The sequence below is a fragment of the Corvus hawaiiensis genome, chromosome Z, assembly GCF_020740725.1.
Source record: "Corvus hawaiiensis isolate bCorHaw1 chromosome Z, bCorHaw1.pri.cur, whole genome shotgun sequence".
NCBI lineage: Eukaryota > Metazoa > Chordata > Aves > Passeriformes > Corvidae > Corvus > Corvus hawaiiensis.
In genome coordinates, this window is record NC_063255.1 from 33,885,882 (window position 1) to 33,903,308 (window position 17,427).

The 17,427-nt window shown below is 38.0% G+C and overlaps 1 protein-coding gene across 1 annotated transcript in view; it reads left to right on the forward strand.

Moving 5' to 3' along the window:
• ADAMTS19 (ADAM metallopeptidase with thrombospondin type 1 motif 19) overlaps nucleotides 1-17,183 on the forward strand; it is a 135,106-nt gene extending 117,923 nt beyond the window's left edge. The window contains exons 22-23 of the mRNA XM_048292123.1: nucleotides 13,815-13,992; nucleotides 15,944-17,183. Coding sequence (XP_048148080.1) covers nucleotides 13,815-13,992; nucleotides 15,944-16,095 — 330 coding nt within the window. The 3' untranslated portion in view covers nucleotides 16,096-17,183. The remainder of the gene's footprint in view (nucleotides 1-13,814; nucleotides 13,993-15,943) is intronic.
• Nucleotides 17,184-17,427: the final 244 nt, after the last annotated feature.

Here is a 17,427-nt window from a genome sequence, read left to right on the forward strand (position 1 = left end):
CTTGGTTTCTTTCCTTGTATCCCCATCCAAAATCATTAAGGTCTTTTAGATTCTTGGAATGGAATAGTGCTGGCCATGAGTCAAAATATAACACTATCAGTAGATTTATGGACAAAGAAATCACATTATGTGAAATAATATACATTAAAATAATATTGTCATCATGTCAATAACTTTCATATTGACTTACATATCATTAATTTGCAGCAAATGAGGTATGTCTTTGTTTCAGAAGTGAAGCATGAGCAAATAATATGGAAGATGTCAATATCATTAAATGAGATTGGGAAATTTTGTACATTTCTAACCAGTCCTGTAATATTAACATCTTCTGTTTCAGATAAAGGTTTTTTTTAGATCAATATGCTGTAGTATTTTGGCTGGAATAAATGTAGTGTCATGATAGTTTCTAGAGAAACAGAATGAGACTACCCTTAATGATAGAAGAAACCACTAATAAGACTGGAAAGGATTTTAAAAGTAGGTATCACCCATTTTGCATACACAAAAAATCACACATAAATGGGAAACTCTAGCGTCTGTATCACACCTAGATCTGCTAAGATGTCTTTGTTGGTTTTCTGCTACAAGTGTCTTTAGGTTAAGAAAGTTTTGGGGAATACCAAATTGGAATCTAAAGGTAATTATGAGTGAGTGTTGTGTTGTCTCTCAAGCTGCATTATCTGTAAATGTGGTTATATTAGAAAATAATTAAGTTGTAGTACATCTTAATAGTTCACATCTGGATTGAACCTTCCTAGGCCTCAGAGAAAATCAAATAATGAAGAAACAAGAACAAAAGAAACTAACAGCTGCTCCTGAAAGATGCTTGCAATCTTACTTGACATGGTAATGGGAGAACTATACAATCAAATAAATAATGAAAAGGAAAAGAAAGAAAAAAAATTTTAAGTCCACCTCATAATATATACTCTATTTTTCCCTGTATGTCCTAGGAGAAGGTCTTAAGCAGAAGTTACCACTTTTATACATTACTTTTTAACTTTTTCATCAAGAAGTGAACAAGTTTGTTCCCAAAATGACCTTCACATGGAGTATAAGAGATGGTATGGTGCAAAAAGAAGGGTGCATGTGCAGAAAACCAACCCTCATAGCTAGAAGAGGATGCCTGGAAGATGGCAGCCTGTTGTGGAGGCAAATGCAGCCCCGTGCTTAAATGTGTCTGTACAACCATGGTCTCGCCGCACAATGTACAACATGCTGCACAGTGCCACCTGAAGAAGCAGTACAGGGAAAGAGGAGATTCCCTCCCACTGTTGGGAGACACTGTTGTGTCTCTGACACTGACAGAGAAAGAAAAGGGTAATATTGATGCATTCAGCAATTGAACAAAATTGTTTCGGACTCTGATGATATTAAAAAGTGGTTTCCAGGGAAGCAGGCTGAGATGTCTTCTGTAGAGACACAAATCAGTAGTGAAAAGATTGACTTCGAAGTCACCTTCATAAACCTGAACAGTTAGAGAAAACCTAGGAAATTCCAAAAGAAAAGGAGGTCTGAAATATACTTGAACAAGGTAGGGTTTTTCTACTCCCTGGTATTAGAAGTAAAATGATAAAAATGGTGCTAAAATAGATAATTGATAACATTATAAACAAATTTTGTTTTCTTCTACTTATGCCCAGCAATATTTTGAAACTAAATATTGTTAATATTAGTATGCAGTTATTGACTTTGAACCTTTAGGCAGCTCTATAAATTTTCTGTGTGCTCCTTCTTGCCAGATTTTCTGTGGTTCTACCTACAGACTGAAACCTTTGCTATAAGCAAAGCAGTGGGGCTGCTATTTCCTGTACCAGCTTTTGGCACTCTTTGAAATTGACAAGTGTGATTGACTGGGTTTAGTGATCCCTTGGAAGGCCAGGCGAAGGAGACAAGCTGTGTCATGCTGCTACAAATGCAGAAGTTACGGAGAGCAGTGTTGGCAGCTTCCCATCACCTCCTTTGCCACTGCTAATGTCTTCCAAGCCATTCTAGTGCAGGCTATACCCAAGCAGATACAAATTTCAAACTTTTCTGCTTGTTTTACAGTGCTAGGCCATGCATTACTGCTGTAGGGGATTTAATTTATGCATATAAACATAGATGTAAGTGAAGAAAGCCATTCTTGGGAATTGCTGAAGAGAAGAAATGTCCTATGTCTGCTATGTGCTTTCCCAGAAATGCCTACCAATTTTTGTTGAGGGTGCTGAGATCTTTGAACAGTGGATCTTCTGGAAGGCTGATGTGTATTTTAAGCAGGTAGATAAACCGTCTGGTGCTGAGACTCAGTGCATTAGGGGTTCTTTTGCCTGCTGTATCTCCATTTTTAAGCTAATCTCTCTCTTTCCAAATATCTTCCTCAGTATCTCTGACTATCATCTGCCAACGCATAACTCTTATAGCTGGTTCACTTGGTTTCTGTTAAAATTTATGTAATCCATTCTTTTTGGTGGGACCTAGCTGATTTTTGTTAGTTGGAAATTCTTTTCTTTCATGTTTCCATTATCCTATATTTCATGCAGCTAAAGAAAATATTGCCTCAGGTGTTCATTTTTGTGATAAACTTGATCTTCTATGAAATTCTTTTCTGTCTCAAAAGTATTTATTGTTTGGTTTTTGTTGTTTTGTTTTAACCTGTGTGATTGTCACTTTTTTGCTGTTTTCTGGTAACTTATGACTAGTGAAAAGATGAAAACACTTTAAAAACATAAGAAATAACCAAATCTTGAAAATTTCTTTTGAAATAATTGTTTCAGAGGCTGTCTTGAGCACAGCAACCATGAAATGATAGAGTTTTCAGTTTTCAAAGCAGTAAGGAGAGGAGGCAACAGAACTGCCATCTTGTACTTCCAGAGGGCAGACTTTGGCTTGTTTAGAAGACTGATGGACTGAGTCCCTTGAGAGGCAGTCCTGAATGGCAAAGGAGTCCAGAAAGGCTAAACATTCTTCAAGAAAGAAATCTTAAAGATTCCAGAGTTGTCTGTCCCTATGTGATGAAAGACGAGCTAACTGTCTGAACAGAGAGCTTTGGCTGTAACTTGGGGGGGAAAAAAGAGTTTGTGACCTTTGTAAGAAGGGGCAGGCAACTCAGGAGCACTACGAAAATGTTGTGAGGTTATGCAGGAAGATTAGAAGGGTCAAGGCCCAGCTAGAATTTAATCATCCTACTACCATAAAGAACAAAAAATGCTTCTATAAACACATGTCCAACAAAAAAGGAGGGCTAAGGAGAATCTCCATCCTTTATTGGATGCAGAGGGAAACATAATGACAAAGGATGAAGAAAAGACTGCTTCATACTTTCTTCGCCTCGATCTTTAATACTACATTCTGAGCTGAAAGACAGGGATGGGAAATGGAACCAAACCCTCATAATGGAAAGGAAAAATGGTCAGTGACCTGCTCCATCACTTAGAAGCTGACAAGTCTGTGAGGGTGGATGGGATCCACATGAGGGTACTGAGGAAGCTGGAAGGAGGATCCAGGGAACTACAGGCCTGTCAGCTTGACCTCAGTGCTGGGGAAGGTCAGGAGCAGATCATCCTGAGTGTCATCATATGGCATGTACTGAACCTGCATGATCAGGCCCAGTCAGCATATGGGTTTATTAAAAGCAGTTCTTGACTAACCTGATCTCCTTCTAAGACAGGGTTATCCACCTAGTGGATGAGGGAAAGACTGTGGATGTTGTCTACCTGGGCCTTAGTAAAGCCTTTGACACTGTCTCCCTCAGCATTCTTCTGGAAAAGCTGGCAGCCCATGGCTTGGACAGGCTCACTCTTTGCTGTTAAGAACTGTCTGCATGGCTGGACCCAGAGAGGAGTGGTGAATGGAGTTACATCCAGCTGGCAATTGGCCACTAAGAGGTATTCCCTGGGGTTTAGTATAGGGCGTGTTTAACATTTTTATTGATGATCTGGACAGGGGAATCAAGTGCACCGTCAGTAAGTGCACAGACAACACCAAGTTGCATGGGAATGTTGACTTGCTGAGGGTAGGAAAGCTGTGCAGAGGGATAAAGACAAGCTGAATTGATGGGCTGAGGCCAGTGGTAAGACGTTCTACGAAGCCAAGTGGTGGATTGTGTACTTGGATCACAACAACCACAGGCAGTGCTACACGCTGGGGGCAGAGTGGCTGGACAGCTGCTTGGCAGAAAAGGATGGGGCTGATGGTCAACAGTGACTGAACATGAGCCAGCTGTGCCAAGATGGCCAAGAAGGCCAATGGTAGCCTGGCCTATATCAGCAGTAGTGTGGCCAGCAGGACCTGGGCAGCAGTTGTCCCCCTGTACTCGGCACTGGTGAGGTTGTGCAGTTTTGGGCCCCTCACTGTAAGATATTGAAGTGTTGGAGCGTGTCTAGAGAAGGGCAACAGAAGATGATGAAGGGTCTAGAGTACAAGTCCTGTGAAGGGTGGCTGAGGGAGCTCGGGCTGTTTGGCCTGGAGAAAAGGAGGCTCAGGGTAGACTTTCTCTCTCTCTACAACTGCCTGAAAGGTAGGTGTAGTGAGGTGGGAGCTGGTCTCCTCTCCCGGGTAACAAGTGATGCAATGAGAGGAAATGGCCTCAAGTTGAGCCAGCAGAGGCTTAGGTTGAATATTAGGAAAAAGTTCCTCAGCAAAAGGATTAGGACAGACTGCCTAGGCAGACAGTGGAGTTACCATCCCTAGAGGTATTGAAAGACATGTAGTTGTGTTAGTTACAGACATGGTTTAGTGATGGACTTGGGAGTGCTGAGTTAATGGTTTGACTCAATGATCTTAGAGGTCTTTTCCAGTTTATCTGATTCTATGATTTTATTCTTGTATTTCAGCTAAATAGAAGTTCTAAGGGTTCTGATTCCTTGTAAACTTGGTTTGGTTTTTTTAATACCTTTCATAGCCATTTAGGTGAGGCACCTGCTATCATTTCAGGTCTTCATTATTTAAAATTTGGTAGATACAGTGACTGGAAGTAAATTCATTATCAGAAAAGAGTTCTTTCATTTATTCAATCTACTGGAAAAACTTGAAAGTGCTACATAGTTTGATGATATTTAAAGGCCAGTGCTTAATTCTATGTTGTACAAAACAGCTTTTTGACATGTGTTTCTTTGATTTCTGAAAAGTAAATAGGTAAAATAGAAGATTTTAAAAGAAAGGATTTTCTTGGAGGTTTCATTTTCCCTCCTTTGAAATTTCCTTTATATCCTTAGTGGGTTCTATGACCTGTCTTTTCATTAGAAATACCATAAGTCTTTAATTACTTCTTTGTGCTGTTGAGCTATGCTTTTCCCTGCAAGGTTTTCTACTGAGCATCAGGCTAGCATTGTCATGTATCCTGATATAATTATGTACTCAAAGGTGAATATTTCAAATTAATTTTAAGAATTCATTTTCATCAGTTCTGAATAGCACACTCAACTAATGTAATCAGAAAGATAAAGGTAATTATGTCATGAAATCTAACTGTTTCCAGATTCTTGTTTGGATGTGTGATAGCTAAAATGAATGGAAGGTCATGTCCTGCCAAAATACCATGCAATGATATTTCAGATATGAAAATTTGAAATATAATAATGTCTTGTTCTTTGCTAAGCACTAGTGGCAATAATACATCCATGGGTGAGTCAGCACAGGCAGACATCCAGGACAACCACAAATCCAAACCTAAAATTTATTTCTGTTTCCTCACTAACAGGAGTCCCTGCAGTAGTGCCCAAGCAAAGGTGCACAATCATGGCTAAAATTTGTAAAACCCACCAGTGTTATGATGTCAAATACTATTTAGCAGTGTGTCTAAAGTCCTAAATAAGAATAAATAACTATTTCAGGAGGCAGTATATTTAACTTGCCTTAAAACTTGAATGTGTTTTTGTATTAAATATAGATTTATAGAAAACATAAATACAAAATTTAAAATGGTGTGTAAGTACATCTGGAGCATATAGAGAAACTTGGCTTTCTAGATCTGTTATGGTACTACAGAATTTGTCCATGTTTTAATATAGGTCATTAATGATGAGAGAAAAATGCTGATACCTTCCATGGTATCGGGGGGAAATGGGAGGCTGTAATAGGGTCTTAGGTTTTTTATGGATTTGAACTCCAGCTTGTCTCTAACAGAACAAACCAGTGTCATTGGGATAATCCTGGTTTTTAAACCATGAAGTGGATGATTGTGTTTCATTAATTCATCCAAGAAAGAAATTGGGTGATGGAGCCTGGATTTCACGTGGAGACAAAGAATTTTCCACTTCCAAGCTGAGTCCAGAGAGCCCATTCAGATTCAAACCTATCAAACCCCACTACTGATTCAGAGTAGACAGGTGGTGATATTCTGAAGAATAGGTGCATAAATACTGACCTGGAAAAAAAAATTTTCTTTTGTAATCAACTCATAAACTTTGAGTTGCTTCTTGTCTTGATACCAAAGGCAGTTCTGCCTCCTCTGCCAAACAACCAAATTGTTCTGCATGGGACCTTAAAAGGGATTCAAGAAAGAAAGGAAAAAGGGGAAGGAAAAAAAAAAAAAAGAAAGAGAAAAGAAAGGTCCAGGTTATTGAGATGAGGTGATGATGATTTCCACCATAGGAGCTCTATCTCTAGTTTATCAAGGGAACTTGGGCTCTGTCTGACTTAATTGAAAATCTTACCTCTTTTGAAGAGCTATGCAGTACAAGCTCTTATCCCAGAAAGAGGAGCTAGAAAGAAAAAATGGAGGGACAGGGGCAGAAGAAGGAAAATAAAAAGAATGTAAAAGTAAAATAAATAGGGACGACTCAAACTTTCTAAACTTAGAAGAGACCAACAGCAGATTTTTTTTATCTAAACTTAGCACAAGTTCTGAATTTTAAATTTGGCATGCTGAGGTGTTGGGTGTGTCAGAAATGAGAGAGGCAGAAAGACCTTCCTGGAAATGATGCATGTGAGAACTCAGACTCCATCTTATGCTTGTATCCATCAGTCCCTCTTTTTTTTACACTATTCAGAAATGCCTATATTAAAAAAAAAAAAAAAAAAAAAAAAGGACTTAAATAAGCTCCAGATTATTTGCTTGATTTAGGTAATCTTTAAGAATATTGCCAAACTCAGTAAAAAGCCTTTGCTGGAAAAAAATGCACCACTTTATCTACTACCTGCCTTTAAATACAAACTTCATATAAAGACAAAATAGAAAAGGATTTTGCAAGCATGTCAGCAAATATGAATCCTGCTGCTAAAGTCTGATTGCTTGCTATTCTTGTTTCACACTTGCTTCATGAAAAGGTTGAAACCGCTTAAAAGCTGGAACTGATGAACCTATACATAAATGATTAGGAATGCTCTGCTAATAATTTCCAGTAAAACTCATCACTGAGTTTCCTTAGGAGCACGTCAGCCTCTGCTTTGAATGCTACTTAGACTTGTAAAACCTTTTATTGAACACTCCACTTATTCTCAAAAATAAATTGTCCAAGTCAATTCTGTTAATACTGTCACAGATTGGCTTTTTCATTGTGGATTGTATCAGCCTCTTCAGTGATTGCCTGTTGTCTTGGCAGAAAGATGCATTTTGACTGTTACTGTCTGCCAGTGACAATTTTTCCCTTAATTTAGGAATTCCTCCTTCTCATGGAGGCCAGCTGGAAGCAGCTAACACATTACAGCAACTTCCTCAGCTGTTGGCCTTGGGAATATGTATTCTCTCCAGAATATATATCTTTGGAAGGGAACAGAAAGAAGGAATCTTGGGTAGCGGGTGTGCATGCCAAGTGTAAGGATTGTTATATTTAACACATAGGTTTCTGTCCTTGAAATTATGTCTAAAAGAAGTTCAAAGATAGGACAAAATTCAAATCACAGGGTGGTTAGATTTTTTTTTTGAAAGGAAAAAAAGAGATTTTAAAGAATAGCTGTTAACTGTCTTTGCACAGGAATTTTTTGTAATCTTTAACAGGAATGTTTTACATGTCTTGCTGCTTGAATGGTTTTACAGTACCTTTAGGACTGTGTCCAAAATGTATAGATTAACAGCCACATAAAAAACCCCCTCTGGCTGTGTATTAGAACATTTAGTCTAAACCTACAAATAAAGTTGTCCTACGGGAATTTTTGCTAATTGGCTACATGGCCTTAAAGGGTAGGTCATCTGAACAGTGAGAAGTAAAATGCAATTAACCCCCACAAAAATAAGGTATTGCATGTGTAGGACTGATATTTTGGAGATAGAGTGGGTGGGAAGAAGAACTATAGAAATGTATTCTTCCATCACTACTAATAAAAGCTGTGGGTTTAAGTTAACCTGAGACCTGCTGAATTAATGAAAATGCTACATATTGGTTTGGAGTGGGCATTTTCTGTAAATCTTTAAGCTGTAAGCTTAAATCTGTAAGCTTTACCTTTAGATATATATAGATGGATAGATAGATATATGTATATAGAGAAGCACATAAAAATGCAAGCAGTGGCAGTTTTGACAGATAAATTTATTTCTGATTGAATTCACTGCTTCATATGTAAAAGTGAAAATATTTTTATTTCTTTGAAATGGAAAGCTTCGTTAGAGTTTTAAACATGGAAATTCCAGAAATATGCAGAAGCTATACAGCTTCAACTACTGTCGTGGTTTAGCATAGTTCGGGTTTTTAGTTAAAGAGGGCTCCATCAGCCACGGAAGTGATTCTTTGCAAAGAGGTGCTTACAACTTCCTCTATGACCTGACAGAACCAATCAATTGGCCAGTTTGAATATTGGCAACTTTGTTAAGCCACTTGAGAAGCTTGACACACCTCTGTGAGCCACATTTAAGAACGAACAAAGCCCGGGAAAGCTCTCTTGCTTCTGGCTTTCAGACAGGTAACTGGGGGCCCGCGTCACGGCTTGGCTGAGATCTCAGCTGCAGCCCCTCAGTGCGGGCCGGGCTGGCCGGGACACAGCCACCCCGGAGCCACGGGGCCGTGTTCCACCGCGGCCCTGCTCCGTGCGGGCGGCCCCGCGGCGCGGCTCGGCCAGGCCGGCCCTCACCCCTCCAGTGCGGCCCAAATTCATCTCAGGCCGCTGCCCGGCAAAGAGCAGGTGACCAACAGCGATAAGGGAATTCCAGCTGCGGGGCCGGGTGACATTAACCCTTGTAGGGCTGTAAGCTCCCTCCTGCAGAGGGAATGATGACGCCTGCAGACATCAATCCTCTCCCAAGTCACAAGAAAAGGAAAGGTGAGGGCACGTGAAGAAAACACCATAAAGACACCAAGGTCAGTGAAGAAGGAAGAGCTGAAACCCCGAGAGAGGAGAAAGAGGAGATGCTTCAAGCCTAGAAGCTGAAATTCTGTTGTAAATCTAGGGTGATGGACTATGATACATCAGAGTACCTGTTGTAATTTCATAAAAGCAATGGGGGGGAAGAGCGCTCAAACTGTGATTGTGAGCAAAAGTATCTGTGCTGAAACCAGCAAATGATGAAGTAGCTATGATTTGATGAGAAGCATGAACAGAGAGAGATGAAAATGATGAAGACCCTTGCTCCCAGGGAAGAAGACCTCTATTCCTAGAGATGAAGATACTCCCAGAGATGGGGGAGGAGAACCTTTGCTTCTGAACAGCTCAACCTTAAAATGGTCAAGACTGGATCCTCAAAAGCAGTTGTGGGGAAAGCTGTAAGACAAGGGAAGGGACTCTCACATGCGAGCAGAGAACCATCCTGGGCGGCTGTCTTGCTGTGACATTGAAGCCATGAGAGAACTGTTTCTTGTGGAGATGTCTCCATAGCATGAGCAAGAGAGACTCCTCTCCCTAAGTGAACTGAAAAAAAGAGATTATCATAGAGGTGGTAAACTGACTGGAAAAATCTTAAGGGTTGTCTTTTTACATTGTCAGTGGGAGAGGGGAGAAAGGTGGGGGGAAGAGAAGTGTTCTGAAGGTTTAGTCTGACTTTTTTTCTTTCTGTTAGGTCTGTTAATAAACTTCTTTATATTCTTTTAAGTTTTGTTCCTGCTTTGCTTTCCCCTAATTCTTATCTCACAGAAGCCAAATAAGTAAGTAATGGATATTTTGAACCAAACCACTACAACTACATACCACAATCAATACCTAAAATGTGACAGCTGCATATCCAGTGAAAGGTATTTACCTCAGATTCAATATTTGCAATGAGATCAATCCAAAGGTGAGGCAAGCTTGGGAGGCAGTTTTGGAAGAGTCTGCTTCAGCTAGAATGTAAAATGAGGGTCAGAGCTGTTGCTCTGAAGGTACATCTGGCTGATCTGCAGAAGCTGAGGTGTCTCCTAGTTAAGTCAGACAAAGCCCGTATCTTTTCAGGATAAAGAAGAAAAATATTATGTACTTCTGTTGTCCAATATTAGTGTCTTCTCTCAGTTGTAACAGCAGTTGGCTGATGTGTTTGCAAAACAAATTCATGTTTAAGGCCACTTCATGGTGACAGAAACTTCACTGTTTGCCTGTGTAGCTAGCAAGCGCACTGCTAAATGCCTGCTGCTTTCCCTATTTCATACTATTTCATATTACTTTGAATATGGGATAATGTAGATATGGCAAAAAGATACTTTTTTTTCTCGCTTCCAGTCAGTAGAATTCTTAATTTTGAAGTCAGATGCCACCGCTGCTGCTGCTGCTGCTGCTGTATGAAGAGCACAGCATGCCTATCAGATCCCTCATTGATTTTTAAATCCTAGCTGTGTAAAAAAATCTTGCTTTACTTACATACTGACTAGGCTGAGTTTAAATGTTTTGGATTGCAAATCACTGTGGTAGCCCTGCCTCTTCTCAATGTTCCCCAAACATCTTACAAGACTTAATAAGTTCCCATTCTTTCAAAATAAGAATAAATGCACTGTTAAAATTCGGTGCATTTCTATGGCGAGAAAAGAAGATAGACCACTAATTACTTTATTTCCTGCATTGCCACATATTTCCTATATGAACTGAGACATTTCATTTAATCATCCTCTGATGTCAGTTTCTTTGTCTAAAGTTGTGATATTAAAAAGTAGGTAAAGCAAGGGTAAAATTAAATGTTTGCAATGTCTCTACATCTTTGGATGGAAAATTACATTGTAATGCTTCACAGCACTCTTTGACATATCTCACCAAGGCCAGTGGAGGCTCAGTTATTAAAAGGATATTAATTCACCAATTAAGATTTTAATGCCAAAATCTTGCCAGATTCTGCCTAGAAACTCAGCGCCTAAACACTGATTAGCCAAGAGAGATCTGTCTGTTACGTGTTCTGTCAGCTGCAGTCACAACAAACTTTCAGGCTAGAGCTCGTCTGATGGAGGGATGTGACTGCTGCCAGAATGCTCTCCACAAAGGCACCTGCCTACATGAATTGTTTGGCATTATCAATTAGCAGATAAACCACTGGAGCCCATTTTATTAGCAAAAGTCTAGTGTTTTCAAATCGCATTCTCCCCTCCAGTACTCCAGATGGCTGGATTGCACCTACTCACTCTTTGATAACCTAAGGTTAAGGGCAGATAGGTTTTTTTTGAGATCTTGTGTACCAGGTCCACCTGCCCATGTCCTCCTTCTTTGTAGATAACAAAAGGAATACCACAAGCTCAGACATCCTCTAACTTTGGTTGAAAAACATGCAAATCTTTTACTGAAGGGAAAAATTGTAATACTGTGTACAATATTACTCTAAATTAAGATCACTATGGTAACATTTAAAGATTATCTTATTATTAGACATCTTCAACATATTAGCTTCATCATATCTCCTTCATTTTCCCTTTATTCTCACTTATTTTTTCTTTTTGTGTCATAGTTTTAATTTTGTCTTTTCTTTCCCGTTGTTAATTTTGCTATTCCATTGTCTCAATTTTAATTTCATTAAAATATTCCAAAAATAAATATCTCTGACATCACAATGAGAGGAATTTAAGGAGTGGCCAGAATTTTGACAAGACTAAAATCTGTGTTCCGTCTGCTATTGGGGATAAAATTCATCTAAGTATATGTGTGATTTTTCATGTTGACCATGTGCATAATGTTTGCTATTATAGGAACTCAGATTATTTTTAGCTGCACAGAGAAAAGGCAGAGAATTCAAGAAAAAGAGTTCTACTGAGAGGCTTTTCTCAAGCAATTTTACAGCAGTATACTAAATTTAAAGTTGATAGCATACTTTGAAAATTCTACAGTACTAACTGATTTCCCTCCTCTAAACCATATAATTGTTCATGTGTTAAACTGTGGTTGATACTGGATAGACGACTATGTATTGTTAATTTAATATCTTTACATGCCGTGGCTCATGGAGGCTGTATCTGATTAACTCAGCAACATACAGTTCTGTATTGACTCACTGAGAACAGAAGCAAAATCAAGTCCACTTGCTGCCTTTATAAAATGCCAGTGTTTGATTTCATGTGGTTACAAGTTCAGTCCCTTGTGAAAACCTCCAAGTGTATATCCTAGTCTCTTGAGCTCTCAGTCTCTTGTACTTCTCTTGAGCTCTTATGAGCTCATAAGAGCTCAAGAGAGGTACAAGAGACTAGGATATACACTCTTGATGTACATTTTGGGATGCAAGCCCTCTACTTCCTATTTAGCACATGTAAATCTTTCTTCCAAGTAACAGTGTTTAAAATGTCACTCAAAAGCACACAGATAACAAAACCAAACTTGTTTAGTATTTCCAGTAGTCAAGGTTTATTCCTACTTTGCAGAATACTGTACTTCTCCATCTCCATCTTGAGACAGGATGGGTGGGAAACATTTTTTGTTATAGCACCTTCTCCTTGTCTTTCTCATTTCAGTTTTTTTTTCAGCTGCTTCTTGAAGTCTCGCAAGGAAATATATTCTGAACATTTATGTAATTAAAATTATTTAGAAAAACACTTTCACGATTATGTGGCAAAATTTTCAGCCTGAGCTCTTAGATTATTCATTACAAGAAATTGATTAGTATTTGAAGATGTTCTCTATAGTAAATTTCTCTAAAACTTGGTGAAATGTGTGGGCACTTATGTCAAAATCATTAGAGAGTAGGAGGAAATTCCAATATGTAATTCCTTAATAGATTTGTAGTTAAAGCAATAGCATGTGTGTCAATACACACAAAAGTAATTCATGTCTTAGGAAATTTTGTTCACATAAAGTCAGAGAGGGGGAAAGCATGGGGTTTTTTTTTTGTTGTTTTGTTTTGTTTTGTTTGTTTTTGTTTGGAATAGGTTTTCTAAGCATCTGTACAGCACTGTCCAAGTTTTAACTCTAATATATTATGTTACTGTGACAGAAGTAGAATGTTACCATTGTTACAATGCTCAGTTGTTTCATTTCTTACCTCATTCTCTGTGGCACCAAGATGGCAAGATAGTTAAAGGCCAGGTATCATGTCTCACACTGTGAGTTGTATCTGTGAGATACCTGTGAAAACATGAAGATGTGATGCAAAGACAGGAGGCATACACTCTGCTCAGCAGAAAGAGCATCTTTGCTGTGGTTAATTAATGGCTTTATTAAAAATTCTTCTCTCTGCTAGTATCTGTGAATTTTTTTTCCATAACTTTAACCTCTAATAAGAGTAAATTAGTATACAGATACAAGAGAGTAGCCTTTGCTTCCTTCAGGCACATTGCTGTATTTGAGTTTCATCACAGGCTCTATAAAATGGGCTTTGATAGCAATTGGATGCAGGAATGAGTCCTTCAATTAATACTGCTAGTTTATTTGTGCTGAAAATTGATTTTCATTTAGCTAACTCAATATAATGCAGAAATCTTGGAATTTGGAAGAAGCAGCCACTGAATTCACCTGGACTGGCATTTCATGTTCATGATTACAGGCAAAAATACCTTTCCACTGAATGTGTCTTCTGTGTGTTCCAGTGCTCCGTCACCTGTGGCAAAGGAATGCAGTCTCGAGTCATCCAGTGCATGCACAAGATCACGGGAAGGCATGGCAATGAATGCTTTTCTTCAGAAAAGCCTGCAGCTTACAGACCCTGTCATCTCCATCCCTGCAATGAGAAAATTAATGTTAACACAATAACATCACCCAGGTTAGGTAAGCAGTCAAAAATGACAAATCTCTTTTCAGTTCTTTCTCTCCATACAGTAATGATGATCCCTGTTTAAAAACAGAAGGCTAGGATTCAGGAGATATTCAGGAGATTTAAATTCTATGCAGAGACTGATCTTCCTGCCTTAGTTTTTGAGCATGCACAGTAGAGACTGCAACTAAGAATGGTGAAGGGTTTTGTTATGCAAGGAAGGAACTTATTATGAGACTGTATGGTATTATGGGAACAAAGCATCCCATATGAAAATATATTTATATTAGAGACACTATAAATATATATGTTTATAGATATATATATTCACCCATTCGATTTTATCAAACCTTTCTAAAGTAAGAAAAATATCTTCTTTCCTGTTTAAAAATTCTGCAAACTGTGTTCTCTTGATGTTTGTGAGATCAAGGAGGCCTTTATTTGTTTCTCAAATACAATCAGCTCTTTCCACTTGTCTTTAGTTGAAATGTCTACGTCTATGCCTGATGTATTAGAATGTGTGAAGGAAAATTAGTTTGAATGAAGAGATTTGCTGTACCTGGCAGAACTTAAGTCTCTATTGTTCTTAAGCAAATTATGTTATTGTGCAACTACAGAGATGTTAATTCTGGTAGTTTTTATTTCCTAGTTCATTGTTGATGATGATTACCATTAGTTCTCCTAATTGTTCATTTGCATCTTGAGCATGACAAGAATATTCAAAGGCTTGCTGTAAGACAGCACACCCTTTCCAGCTGATTTTTCAGAGCCCTTTTTAAGATAAAGCTTCCTGTTCAATGGATTACTCCCACATGGAAAACAAGACTGGCATTTCAGACTATATGCAATACTTCCTTTAGGACAGTGGAGGGTATTTCTCTTTCAGGTTTTTAACCTTTAAACATTTCTGTGCAGTAGTCGTTGTTTCAATTTGCTGTTGCTTATGGCCCTCTCCTTGCTATTTCACTGTTTGAAGATTCCTCCTCTTCGTACTTCAGCTTTCTCTGTTCAGCTGGTCTTTCAGAAGCAAGATGCCATTGCCCCATCATTGATGATTTTCCTCTGGTGAGGTTATATAAGCAGCTTTGTGTCACAGAGTCCAGTGAATCAGAAAGAACCACAGAAAAAATACAGTGTCAATTAAAATTTGACTTAATGTGAAGTTCAAGAAAAAAAAAAAGATTTGGCTATGTTGTCATCACGGAATGGATTATGTGGTACTGAAATTAGTAATCTACAGGTCAATGTCATCCAGCATGGAGTCAGAATCCAAACCAGTAGAAACCTTAATATCTCCAAAATACATAATGCAATGCTTCTCTTCTGTGTATTGATAATTTTGGCCTCCCATTCCATTGTATCATGCAGTATAGATCTTTTGATTTGGGGGTAGGGCTAGTGAAAGCTTAAGGGGATTGTGCCACCAGCTCTTTTACAAATTTCTCTTCTATTAAAATAGGAGATTAACTCAAATCTGAAATTGACTTATTTTCTCAATTCAGTGTTTGTGATGGATTTTGGACGATATCTTGTTCTTGTGCCCTGCTTTTCACTGGGTTCCCATTTTAATTCCATGTGTGTGCTACAGCTTGTATAACTAAATGTGCAAAGTTCCAGCTTTAGTACCATGGTCCTTCTATGATAAACTTTGTAAGAGGCATCATAAGTGAAACAAGGCAGAAAGATGAGCTCCATTCTCTCATGAGAAGATAGCTGCATGACATTAATTAAGTTCAATGCAACTTAATCCAATTTGCAAATAAAGCTGGCCTTAAAAATTTTTGATGTTAAATATATTGACAACAGGAGGACGAGGGGGATTCTTTCTTTTGTTAAATATCTACATCTATTACTCTTTCTCTTCCCCAGATACACTTCTTGTGCCCTTGTCTCTTTTGCTACCTGATTCTTCACTAGTAAAGGCAACAGTAATGTTTATTTGATTTTGCTGTTGTTGTTTCACAGCTGCTTTAACATTCAAGTGCCTGGGAGACCAGTGGCCTGTGTACTGCAGAGTGATAAGAGAGAAGAACCTCTGTCAAGATATGAGGTGGTATCAGCGATGCTGCGAGACATGCAGGGACTTTTATGCGCAAAAAATGCAAAAAAAGAGTTGACCTCTGTCAGGCTGGCTGGCTCTCAGCTCTTTGCAATCTTGTTATTTATAAACACACACACACCCACACACGCTTTTTCAGACCAAATATTATCAGATGACATATAATTTAATCAAATTAATTTATTTTTGCCTGCCAGACATCCTTAATGGTTTTGGTTACACAGCCAACATGTTTTATCTTCTGACATTTTCATAATTAATTTTTATATGAACACTTTTGGTTACATTTATCAGAATTTTTAAAAAATAGTAACTAGTATTTTGAATGTTTATTTTCAGTAAGGTCATCTGTTGCAAAAAAGTCGTGTTATCTTAAATTTATTTTAATTTAGCTGAATAGCTTTGTTGTATATGGAAATAAAGACCTTTTAAATTTTATTATATTTTTGGCATTTGGAGTCAGAATGATCTTGTATTTTTTGCAACAGATGTCGAAGTGAACAAGCTAACATTATTAAACAGGTTATTACAGAATGTATTGTGAAATTAGTTCATTTGATTTAGAAACATACTGAAGGGGATATTCTACTGTAACTTATAACATATTATAAACAAGAAAATTAAAATAGCTAAGTAGAGATTTTGATCATTCTCATGGACACATACTTGAACACAAGTATTAAATCAATGAAACACTGTAGAGATTTACACTGAATCACTGTTGCACTGTTTGAGGTAGTGTAGAGAAATGCAGTCCTAGAACTTGTACCATCCTATGAATCCACGTCTGTAGTGTTTTAACATGTCACTTAATTTTAAAAGTTTTGAAACAAAAAACCCATGCCCCTCTATACCTTTGTGTGTCCTTTTGCAGATTTACAAATGGAAGAGTCCTTTCTCCTGCCACTTGTATGAATTAATCTGTTAAACATTCTCAGTTTTCTGTTGATGATTTAGAAAATAGCTTTGTAATACTACTTTAGTTTTATCTTTGTCTAATGAAAAAGTCTTTATAAAAATTAAATGTTTTACAGTTTTGTGAAACATTATGAAACAGCTAAGATTTTCCTTATGAGAAAATATTGTACATGATTCACATGATTTTTACATTTTCAATAAAAAGTAAAGCTTCTTTTGTTATTTGAATTTTTCTTTTTTTTGGGTATCTGTGTCTGATAGATTAATCAATTGAGCCCTGCATCACAGCAGGTACAGCTACAGTACGAGTACCTTCTCTGCCTCTTGACTTAGGCACCACTCTGCAGCTACAGACAGACATGTCACTCTGTGAGCCTTTATATGGAACATTGAGAATAACAGAGTAACATTTCATGGATAGGCAGTTATTTATTTCAGGTGAGTGCTATAGCCACTGAACCTGGCAAGTGGT